Below are 12,769 nucleotides of genomic sequence, written 5' to 3' on the forward strand. Positions count from 1 at the left end.
GTGCCTCCTGCAGTTGAGTTAAGCTATCTGATTAAATATATCAGTGTGAGTATTGGTCAATAAAGACATTCATAGGAACTGTGTCTAGCAGCCTAGTTATGGAGTCAGAATAGACTACTGTATGGTTTGCATAGTAACAGCCTTAAAGCATGATTGCATTTTTAATTTTATTTTTCAGAATGAATATTTAAATGAAGATGTGGATGCAAGAGCTATTGAGTATGAAGATAACCGTCCACTACTGGATATGTTCCTGCAAAAACCAATGGGTTTACTTTCTCTTCTTGATGAGGAAATTAGATTTCCTAGGGCAACTGATCAAACCCTTGTAGGTATGTAATGTTACAATAGTGTAAGCGATGGTCACGAGGTGCATTAATCCCAATCTTTAGTCCTACATTTTATATGAATGGGTTCATCGCAAAACACTCATGCCATCCATGATGTATCCCTCCCTGCTCCTGAAATCCATATAGTAACAATAGAACACAATCTATAAAATACAGCTATAGAAGGAATATCAGTTAGTAGTAGAGTCAATTATGGCCCCCACATAGTGTTATTTTTTTTTTATTGCCACATACTAATAATTTGTTTATTATAGTCATGTTTAATGACTAAGTTATGACGTATAGCATATACATTTATATGAATATCCCCTGGTCACAGGACTTATCGCTATGTTTGTAAGTCTAGGTTCCTATATTATATATTTTCTACCAACTGCATCAAGTATCTACTGTATCTTGCTTTTTCTCATGTGTGTCTTTTATGTATTTTTATATGTTTTTATGGATGTGATGTATTAAAGGATTCTCAAGTTAGTAAGTTATTCAATGGATAAGGAGTAACTTCCATTAGCTGGAGAATTGACTGCTGGGCCTCCCACTGATCTTTGGAACTGGGACTCTGAAGAGCCAATGAATGGAATGATGCAATGGTAGTCGATCGAGCTCACTGAGAATCCATTCATTCTTATCATAATGCCAAACACTAGCTGAGCGCAACAGTCGGCTGTCTCCAGCGGTCCCATAAAGAATGTACATGATCAACCACCGATCCATTCACAAGGGGCTCTTCAGAATGTTCTTGAGAACATCTTGGGATAAGCGGGGGTCACAGAGGTCAGAATCCTAGTGATCGGTATAGTTTCCATACTTAAGACAACCTCCTTCATAAAGATGAATTACGTTTTTATTGAATTATGTTCTGCGACTGTGATTTGTTAAACGAATTATGAAACAACAATTCGTTCACAAAATTCAATGATATAATGATATACGGTACACAAAATATGCAATTGTTATAATTGTAAACTCTAATTTGATAGTTACAATGTTATCTTTTGAAAAATTAATCTTTGGGGAGTAAAGGTACCGTCACACTAGGCGATATCGCCAGCTATCCGTGACGTTGCAGCGACCTGGATAGCGATATCGCTGTATTTGACACGCAGCAGCGATCTGGATCCCGCTGTGAAATTGCTGGTCGCTGCTAGAAGGTCTGCACTTTATTTGGTCGCTAGGTCGCCGTGTATCGCCGTGTTTGACAGCAAAAGCAAGGATACCAGCGATATTTTACACTGGTAACCAGGGTAAACATCGGGTTACTAAGCGCAGGGCCGCGCTTAGTAACCCGATGTTTACCCTGGTTACCAGCGTAAAAGTTAAAAAAACAAACAGCACATACTCACCAGCGCGTCCCCCAGCCTCTGCTTCCTGACACTGACTGAGCGCCGGCCCTAAACTGAAAGTGAAAGCACAGCGGTGACGTCACCGCTCTGCTGTTAGGGCCGGAGCTCAGTCAGTGTCAGGAAGCAGAGGCTGGGGGACGCGCTGGTGAGTATGTGCTGTTTGTTTTTTTAACTTTTACGCTGGTAACCAGGGTAAACATCGGGTTACTAAGCGCGGCCCTGCGCTTAGCAACCCGATGCTTACCCTGGTTACCCGGGGACCTCGGCATCGTTGGTCGCTGGAGAGCGGTCTGTGTGACAGCTCTCCAGCGACCAAACAGCGACGCTGCAGCGATCGGCATCGCTGTCGCTATCGCTGCAGCGTCGCTTAATGTGACGGTACCTTTAAGGAGCTTAGATTCTGTTTATATATTATGCTTAATAAATTCCCATCAATAATGGAATCGTCATAATTTCAATATTTTCAAAGTTTATTTTTATGAAGTTAGTGAGTTTAAATGTTTATTAAATGCAATTATTATAATTGCAAACTATAATTTTGGGAACTAATGCAGTTGCTATATATGTATTATATTTACCAAATTCCTATTTACAGTGGCAAAGTCATAACGTTATAATTTTCAAAGCTCACCTTTGGGGAGTTAGGGAGCTTAGAGGTTTTAACATTAAAACAACTATTTGTGTGATTTACTTATTCTGTTCAAGAAAGATAATCCACTATGATTTTGACTTTCTAAGTATGTTTAAATGAAGATCATCTATTGGTGTCCTAAAGGGACCTTTTCATTTTGAACATGGTGTCTGATCTGAATCTTTTAGCACAAGATCATATATTAATTTTCTCAGCTCAATGTGTTATGTACCTTGCTGCTGACAGATGGGATTGCATGTAGAACATGAGAGCTTGAACTATGTCGTCTCTTTCATCTCTGATATGAAACGTTCCTAAATTCTATATGATTAGCATTTAATCTCATTCACAGAAAAATTTGAGGATAACTTGAAATCCAAGTATTTTTGGAGGCCAAAGAGAGTGGATCTAACATTTGGAATTCATCATTACGCAGGAAAGGTAAAATGATACGTAACAGATATCTTGCAAGTTGTAGTAGTTTGTAATCCTTTCTTTTTGTAAATATTTATAAATGTATGTGTTATGTGCATATTATTACATACAAAGGTCTACTAATTTACACGTTAATGGAGCAATGCATCATCCAAGAAGACAACTTACATTAACATCTAATGCAATATGAATTGATTATCAGTGGACTAGAACACGCTATTTGCAGACTTCAGGCAGTGAAAGGACTTCTTTCCTAGATGCTATGTTGTACTACTGTAGTCCCATGGAAGGGGTTACCATAAAAACATTGTATGAGATAATTCTTATTTGTAGTGTATTCATAATAATATCTTGTTTAAATCAAAAGTACATGTGAAATTATTAAATTATGTAATACATTCTCTGATAGTCAAGAGTCATCTTCCTTAGCTTCCAGCGTCTCGAATTTTCACTTTTTACGGTTGTAGGCTTTCTGCAAATGTTTAGAAACCTCTTCAATCTTTAAGAAAAAAAATCTGGTTATTTTGAAATGGTAAATTCGAGACATGGGGAGAAGAGGGAGATGAAGCTGCAGTCTGTTTAAATGTGTATGTTTACTATTGTACCATTGTAGGAAAAGGTTCACAGTAAAGTCCAGTTATTCAAATTAATTTAAATTTTCTCCTTTTTCTATAAAATTTTTACATAACCCCTCATTGTACAAAAATGTTGCGACTTTTCTAAGATTTTATGCCACTTTTCAGGCATAAATGCTTAGAGAAATTGGTCCCATAATCCTTACATCCTAATGATGGGTAATACTCAGGAACTACCTGATGGGATTTCATCATAGAACTCAGCCGTGGAGTCTTGTGGTCATTTTAAATTGCATTCCAGGTCAAGCTCTTTTGCTTTAACTCCACTTTCGGACATAAATCAGAGGAGAAAAGGTTTAGAATAAAGCTGTGTGACGACCTCTCCATTGCTGAAACCAATTGCTATGAAACAGTTTAATCAGTTGTTTTACTCCCAGCCTTTACCAATATCCTTTATCTTAAGGTTCTCTACAATGCAGCTGGTTTCCTTGAAAAGAACAGAGACACGTTGCCAGCTGACATTGTGCTTCTCCTACGGTCGTCCGAAAATAATCTCATCCGAATACTGGTAACTAATCCCCTAACAAAAACAGGTAATTATTACATCTCCATCTCAGGGTTGCCAACAGTCCAGAAATTCCTCGACAGTCTGTAAAAATAGGACAATTTGTACACCTATCAGTGAAAAAATATTTTCTGCATTAATGATTTTTTTTTAAGCAGCAGAAACTTGTACAGATTATTACTGTAATTATCGTCATTTTACAGATCACAGGGAATGCAGCCAAGAATTAGAGGCTGTAAACGAGGATCACTTAAAATCTTAATTAATTATTATGGTTTTCCAATGTGTTCGTTAAAATAAGTTGGTTGTCCATGATTTTGTTTTATAAGCTGTCCAGAAAAAATAAAAAGTTAAGTTTGTCTGCTAATTTTATGATACCTTAAAATGAATGATAAAAGTGAAACTATCAATATGATCAGTATATAACCCTTTCATTTCCAGCCCAAGCGTGTATTTTAAATGGCTCATTAAAAGTTATATTTTTAGTACAAGATCGCAGCATCTCGCTGGATTCTACCTACCTTCTCCTATAGACTACAAAGGGTTCATTCATGATTGTCCACCTTGTCTAAACAGGCTGCCAATCATCTTATGAATACGCAAACCACTTGGTCATTGGGTGAAAGGATTTGAAGCTTCTTTAAAAATCATTATTCTCAGCAGCAAATCGTGGTTATGTGCTGATGACAACCCGATATATGTGAACCGAATGATCATGTTAACGATTGCCCTGTGCGTATATAACTGCTTTCGGCCTCTCTAACCAGGCTATTGAATGACCGCCGATCAGTGGTCATTTTACGGCCACAATCAGACTGTCTGAATGCAGCCTAAGAATGTGTGGCAAAGGGCTTAGCTACCCCAGAAACAGTCATGACTGTGATGGAGCCCAAAGAGATCGGAGGGCTGGAGAAAGCTGGATGACCAGCAGATAAGTGAAAGAGTAGGAAGGCCTCCAAAATCTCCCCTGACAGATGACATTATAAATAAGAAGGGTCGGGCATGTTAAATTTCAACATCATCTCCGTTTGTTCCTGTGAGAAACAGGCCACCAGAAGGATCTTGCCAAGTCTTTCTCTTCTCTCCCCATAAAAAACATGTGTGTCAGTAAAAACCTGTATGTATATGAGGGGGTGGGTCATAAGAAAACCGATCTAAGGTGAAAGGGCACCTTAAAGGGAACCTGTCACCAGGTTTGGCCAATATGAGATACGGCCATCACCTCTCAGGGCTGATATACAGAATTCTATAATGCTGTCTATCTGCCCCAACCAGACCTGTAAGAGAAGAAAAATAACTTTTATTATACTCACCTGTGGGGCAGTCCAGTCCGATAGGTGTCATTCTTTCTGGTCCGTTGTCACCCTTCTTCTTGCGATCTCGCCCTCCTGCTTGCTTTGTGTGGATGACACGTCGCTGTGTAAGGTTCTAGCAGGTACTAGGGATGCAGTGACAGGCAGGAGACAGAGCAAGCATTAACTGGTTCTTTATAATTAAACAATTCAGTGATTACTCTCCACACAGGGAGAATGGGGAACAATATGCAAAACAATAGACGAGGGATAGCGGCAACAGGGGTAATAGCCGAGGGGCAAGAAGAGCAAAATTATTTATCAGTCTCCAGTGTCCAGTCAAGTGTCAAGTGTCCAGTCCTTCCTGCACGTGGTCTCCTGTCCTTGGAATTGGGAGCTGTCCGTGAGGAAATTCGCAGCACCGCTGGTGAAGTGCACGGTCCATAAGAGCAGGCCGCAATGTCACGCCCGTACTCAGTGTGCACTATGGGATCTGCACTGCACGGTACGTCTGTGGATGTCAGAGGCACAGTCCGGCCAGCATTCTCGGAGTCAAATGGTGGCATGTAATTGTCCCTTACGGATGCAAGGTCTGTCTGAGCGGGGACCGTAGTCAAGTCACGCTGCTCTGTCAATTGGCGTCGGTCAGCAGAGAGAGTCAACCTTCTCCTGTCGCACAGGCTGAGTACCTGCCAAAAGTCCGATCTTCTCACGCTCAGCCCCTTTCATATCTGGCCCATCCCCCTCTGTCAGGTGCACATGTCTGCTCCAGTCAGCAAATCTTTCCCCCGGCAACAATGATGACAGCCCTGACAGTTCCGGCCCAGATACACAAGAGGGACCACTAGCCCGATCCATCTTCCTACAGCTGCATCATCCACACAATCTCCTCGGCACCGTGTTTCTGCGCAGGCCTACTTTTCTGCCCTGTCGAGGGCAGAGCAAAGTACTGCAGTGCACATGCGCCAGGGTTCTTTGGCCTTTCCCGGCACCTGCGCACTGCATTTATTTAGTTATATCGCAGGCAGCGGGTGAGGAATATCTGGATCATCCGTTCCTGCTGTCACTGTTATTAGCGCAGAAGGTGTCGGATTACAGGAGTAAGAGTCCCAAAAGCCCCCATCTACTGTCATTGTTCTGAGTTTAATATAACTTTCATCATTCTCTTCTGCTCAGACCAATCACTGGCAGAGCAGGGGAGAATGATGAGAGCTGTCTTCAGCACCCGCCACCGGGGAACAGCTCTTACTGTCACGCCTCTTCCTTGGTGCCAATGCGTGTCACACGGATGACACACAGACCATGGAAACACACTGACATCCACAGACCCATTCACTTGAATGGGTCTACATGTGTCAGTGTCTCCGGTATGTGTGAAAACTGTCACCACACATATGATGAGAACCGTCTTCAGCACCTGCCGCTGGGGAACAGCGCTTACTGTAGTGCTTCTTCCCCGGTGGTGTGTTACTGATACGGCACACGGGCGGCACATGGTTGCCACACGTGTGCCACAAGTATTACACACACGGACACAAGGACACGGATATCTCCAGTACCGTTTTTTCCGGTACTGGAAATAAAAGGACATGTGAAACCGGCCTAAGTGTGTAAATCTATCTGCAGCTATCTCCCTCTTGTTACCAAAAGATCAGAATTTAATTCTATTACTGTGAAGTGAGTGTGAGACAGGTCCTTTATAAGTATTGTTATAATAGTTATATTTTGTTTCACATCAGTCTACTAGTAAAATATATTTTTCTTTTACTCCTGAATATGAAAAGGGGAGAGGAAGCTGTTCTTAATTTTTGTTCCATTGTAGTCCTTGGTACAATTTTACAAGGGTAGAAACTCCTACACCAACTAGTGATGAAGAATATGAAGGATACAAATCAGTTTTTACTAGAAATTTGGAAACGTTATCAAAAGGATCAGGCCAAGCAAAGCTTAAGGGAGATGTCCACTACGCCACTCCCTATGTTTCCTCCCAGTAAAATAATAACATCTCCAGTGTCGTTGTCGATACAGTAGTGCCGATGCTGGATCTCCCGAAGGCTTTTGACATTCTTATGCCACACGGTCCCTGCAGCCAATTAGCGCTGGCTTCACCAGACGTGAGTATAGGGGTTATTATCTTATTGAGTGGAAACATAAGGATTCAGAAAGGGTTTGTCCGAGCAGTGGACAACTCCTTTACTGATTCTGCTATACCTACTTCCAAGCCTGAGTGGTCAATGCATGAGCTAACATGTCTGTATCTTGCACTGCCTATTTGGATCACTCAATTTGTATAACAAACTGGTGCAGATTTACTAAGTTGGTCATTTGAACAGCGCAGACGTAGACTCGACAGTTTGAAAATTCTGAGCATTTTATGACATGTCCCTTCTCGGCTAAGGGTACCGTCACACAGTGCCATTTTCATCGCTACGACGGCACGATTCGTGACGTTCTAGCGATATCGTTACGATATCGTTGTGTCTGACACGCTACTGCGATCCGGATCCCCGCTGAGAATCGTACGTCGTAGCAGATCGTTTGAAACTTTCTTTCGTCGTCTAGTGTCCCGCTGTGGCGGCATGATTGCATCGTGTGACACAGGTTGTATACGATGTGCGCACAGTAACCAACGGCTTCTACATCGCAAATACGTCATGAAATTATCGCTCCAGCGCCATGTATTGCAACGTGTGACCGCAGTCTACGACGCTGGAGCGATAATCATACGATGCTGCAACGTCACGAATCGTGCCGTCGTAGCGATGAAAATGGCACTGTGTGACGGTACCCTAAGTCATGTCCTGTTTGTGAAGTCAGGCTTCTTTTGATTGAGGCGCAAACAACGCTTTAAACTCAGAAACATATGTCCGAAACAGTACGCAACAATGTGCACCAAATGAGTCATCCTCAGGCTAGGTGCAGACAACCGTGAATTTTCTCATCCGAGAGAATCGGGTCAATTATGCTAAACACACACTGATAAGAGTTTGATCAGAGTGTGATCATAGTTCGATCCAACTATCTCGGATGAGAAGATGGATAAAAAAAATTTCCATATTCTCCTTTGTGTCAGTGCGCAGAAATTGGACTGCACACAGATGTCATCCGAATGCAGTCCGATGCTTTCTAGAGACTCATTGACTTGCATGGCCGAGTGCGATCCAAATATCAGATCAAACTTGGGCATGCTGCCATTTTTTCCCCGGGCCGGCTATGTGTGAGGAAAAAATCGGACATATGCACGACCTCACAAAATAAGATTAGTCCGAGTATGATCAGATGTTTTGTCGGATCGCATTTGGACCGAGAATATGGTCACGTGCACGAAGCCCCTACACTAATAAATCTGCGCCAGTGTTCCAGTTTGCATGGAGCATTCCGAATAAAGAAATCCTGTGAATAAAGTGAATTTTCTATTGTTTATGCAGGCAATCTTGCACATACTAAAACAAAAGCAAGAATAGATTCACAATCATGGGCCACGCAGAAACAGTGCAGCCACAACAAGGTAATAAAAAGTCCTTTTTTTGTAAAACGTTTAAAATTTTAAAGCCAGTGATATCAGTACGTAATATCATCTCGGTTTATTCATTTTCCATCAATCAAGCTGGATATCTTTATGTCGTACAGGACTTGTTACTTCTATGCATCCACTGTATGTGCGTGCTGTCTGTCGGCTCGGCTTTGTAGAAACACACACGTGTTATAAATATTTACACACGGTAGATGAGTCTCCCGTGTATCACGTTGCGGAAACGTATATGTGACGGTGTGAAATAATTCACAAGCGTGGCTTACACTATTCACTTACAGAAAAGACTACACAGAGAAGACCGACATGCTGTAGGTGAACGGAAAAAAATGTTTTGCAGGATTTTCTACTGATTCTCAAATGCGCAGAACACAAGTGTTAAAGGGATTGTTGTCCAGTCACCCCAAAAATATAAATGAGAGTTAAAAAACTAGTTGGAGCTTAAAACAGGTGCCCAATCATTAGATACAGTATCCGATCATGTTTGGGTATCAACAAACCCACTTTCCAGTGTTGGCACATCATCTAAGGGAAGGGGGCCGACTGCTCATTTGAATACCTAAGGAATACCTGGCTCACCTATTGAAATGAGCAGTCAGTGTTATGTTACATGACAGGCTCTCTTTAAGGCTAGAGAATCCTTCTGCTTCCTGCATTTTCAGCAGGTATATGGTATAGGGCCAGTACTTACCAAATGGGATTTGTTTTAGCAGTTTTCGTCTTAGGTTGCATACTGAACAATCGGGAAGATCCTTCTTGCTTTACAGTCAGTCATGGTTTTGTGAAAAGGGTGAATTGCAAAACGTCTGTACTCTAAAATAATTCATACAGGTTTACTGTATTTAGTAATGCTATGTTCTAATTGGTGGTTTCTCCTTGTGGAGAGTGACAAGCCAAGCCTGGCATGTCAGAGTGAGGAGACTTGTATGCCATGTATGCTCCTCTGGGAAATGAAATATGCAAATGTCCTCTTCAGAGATGAAGAAGACTAGAGCTCTAGTGCCACGTATCGGAAATACCAATCCTAAAAGTCAATATCGACTCTTCAACGAGTCTTTCCACATGACTTAGGACAAACGCCAAACCAGAATCTCAATTTGCAGACACTGTGTCTCAGGAGTTTTGCCCCTCGTCACTGCAAAGTGTGAGATCTGACTTATGCTAAGTCATATGGCAAGGCTCACTAAATGGCATTAAAGAGAACCTGTCACCAGTTTTGGCCAATATGAGATGCGACCATCACCTTTCAGAGCTGATATACAGCATTCTATAATGCTGTATATCGGCCCCCAACCTGACCTAGAAGAACTGAAAAATAACTTTTATTATACTAACCTGAGGAACGGTCCGGTTCGATGGGTTTCACTTTTCTTGGTTCGGCGCCTCCCTTCTTCTTGCGATGCCGCCCTCCTGCTTGCTTAGTGTGGATGATGCGTCTCCTCTGCACAGCTCTCCTTTGAAGCCGTACTTCTTTGCCCTGTTGAGGGCAGAGCACAGTACTGCAGTGCGCAGGCGCTGGAAAGGTCAGAGAGCCCCGATACATGTGCACTGCAGTACTTTGCTCTGCCCTCAACAGGGCAGAGAAGTACGCCTGCGCAAGAGCGCTGTGCCGAGAAGACTGTGTGGATGATGAAGGGACGTGTCATCCACACAAAGCAAGCAGGAGGACGGGGATCGTAAGAAGATGGGAGGCGCCGTACCAAGACCAGCGACGCTCATCGGACCAGACCGCCCCGCCCCGCTGGGGAGTATAATAAAAGTTATTTTTCTTCTCTTGCAGATGGGGTTGGGGGCAGATATACAGCATTATAGAATGCTGTATATCAGCCCTGAAAGGTGATGGCCTTATCTCTTATCAGCCAAACTTGGTGACAGTTTCACTTTAACTTCTAGGATTGCTTCTTCCAATAGGTGGCAGTAGAGTTCTACTCCTCTCTGAAACGGCAATATGCATAGCAATGCTATAGCACAATAAACGGATCCATTCCTCAATTTTAAGCCCTCTTCTCTATCCCAGTAACGTATGCAATGCATTAGTGATGGCAAAAAAATGTCTGTTAAGGTCACTAAAACTGAGTACCACCTCTACACTTTATAGTGACCGTCATCCATTGGCTACTATTAGGTCATCTGGCCGTCTGATGTACACAGTGTACACCACAGCTTCATACACTGGGTGTGATTGGTTTTAGGAACAGCAGCTCAGCTTCCACTGAAGTAAATGTAAGCTTAGCTGCAGTACACAAAAACGGCCACTGCATAGCGTATGGTGAAGTGGTGCTCCCCGGTCCGTACACTGTGGACTTCTGTTGGCTATGGCTACAGATACCTGCTGTTTGACCAGGGTGTTGGATGTCTGACCCCAAAATCGATCTGATCCTTAGGATACGTCATCAATATCAAAGTCTTGTGCAACATCATTATCTAAAGGTGCCCATACACATGAGGTAGCTGACAGACTAGGGGAGCATAAAGAATGGCAGGACCCTGGTCCAGCGCTACGTCAGTGGTCCATGTACTCTGAACCAGAGCCAAACAAACCTTCTCATACCTACCAACATCTTAGGTACCTCTTCTGATTAGAAGACACGGCATTATGTCATCATTGCGGAGTTTTGCATATAAAACGTCACTCTGAGCTTACTAAATGGAAGAGGGGCAGAGTATGCTGCCAAGTAAGAGGAGCCTCAAAGGGCTGTGGTCCGGCACCTATGTACTCCATACTGACATAGTGCTGGACCAGGTTATTGGACCAGGTTATTGGACCAGTATCTCCTTAGAGAACAAAAGGATAAGGAATTAAAATTTATAATGCCCGTTCCCTTCCCTCCAACAGCATATGTCTTGGGGATGGAAAAGGATTAGTTGGGGCTTATTTAGCATTGATACACCTAAAACATACAGCTGAACAGTGTTTAATTTATGTGTTGAGAATTTTCTTTAGTTCCACAGTAAATTTGTTTGCATTATTTCCATAGGGTGATATTGGAGATGCCCGTCATCCCCGAGAGACGACCAACATGAAGACACAAACTGTGGCGTCATATTTTAGGGTAATGATTTTCAGTTGGTGTTTAGTTAATGATTATGTCTACCAACTTTGAAAAAAAGTTTACATTTAGAAATGTTAGGGTTTTTTTTGCATACAGCTCATATAATGGCCTATGTGTTTCCATGGTAGCAGCTGTTTGTTGTCTGTTACCATGGAAACACACAGAACTTATTACAATTCTAATTCATGCAATAGAGAAATAAAAACATAGCCGAAAAGATAAACAAAACCATGAAACAGAAGCACTATTTTCTGTTATTACCTTGAAAGATTGTGGCTGATTAAGAGACTTTGGAACATGTTGCTTTTGTTAGTGTCTCTGCTCTCCTCCACTTTATGATATCATATGCCTTAAATAATCTAATCGTCTGGTCATGCAAATCAAAAACATTTTTCAATCTGAGCATGTGTGACAACCGACACTGGACATATGAGGTAGTCGTTCTTAGAAAGAATCCAAAAAACACCAGGGGGCATCATAATAATATTTTTACATGGTTTTACTAAAAAACCTCCGGTTGGCTTGAAGGCCTCCCAATACACATTAGACTAATACCATCCGAACCTGTCGAACCAAACACCAACAGTTGGTGCCCAGGAAGTTAGGTATTCAGCATATCTGATTTTGAACTGCTGATCTGTCACAGGTTTACCGCGACAGTACAGAGCCAGGAGATCACAGCGTCTGATTGCTCCTACTCTGGCACTGAGAAGAAGCACTTCTCCTTCATTTTAAATGGGTTTATTCCTTCTGGCATAACAAGTTAATCAGCCATGTTGTCTCGGTTAGCCACTCCTTTCCCCTTTATAATCGGGGTTCTGTTATAAATCCTTGTCAGAGCTAGCATTTGCTGCATAGCTAATGAAGGGAGAGGAGTTCATATGAGAAGGAGAGTTGGAGGCGTTATCAGTGACTGTTACTTGGTTTGTATGCGTGGTAGTTCTTTATCCTTCTCTATTTTGGTTTATTCCCCTACCTCCACGCCCCGGTGTA

The 12,769-nt window shown here is 42.2% G+C and overlaps 1 protein-coding gene across 1 annotated transcript in view; it reads left to right on the plus strand.

The window, feature by feature from the left end:
- MYO3A (myosin IIIA) overlaps positions 1–12,769 on the plus strand; it is a 165,779-nt gene that overhangs the window by 84,078 nt on the left and 68,932 nt on the right. Inside the window, exons 19-23 of the mRNA XM_077268419.1 lie at positions 179–332; positions 2,677–2,765; positions 3,798–3,927; positions 8,620–8,699; positions 11,702–11,776. Of these exons, the coding sequence (XP_077124534.1) occupies positions 179–332; positions 2,677–2,765; positions 3,798–3,927; positions 8,620–8,699; positions 11,702–11,776 (528 nt within the window). The remainder of the gene's footprint in view (positions 1–178; positions 333–2,676; positions 2,766–3,797; positions 3,928–8,619; positions 8,700–11,701; positions 11,777–12,769) is intronic.

The sequence above is a fragment of the Ranitomeya variabilis genome, chromosome 6 (assembly GCF_051348905.1).
Source record: "Ranitomeya variabilis isolate aRanVar5 chromosome 6, aRanVar5.hap1, whole genome shotgun sequence".
Lineage (NCBI taxonomy): Eukaryota > Metazoa > Chordata > Amphibia > Anura > Dendrobatidae > Ranitomeya > Ranitomeya variabilis.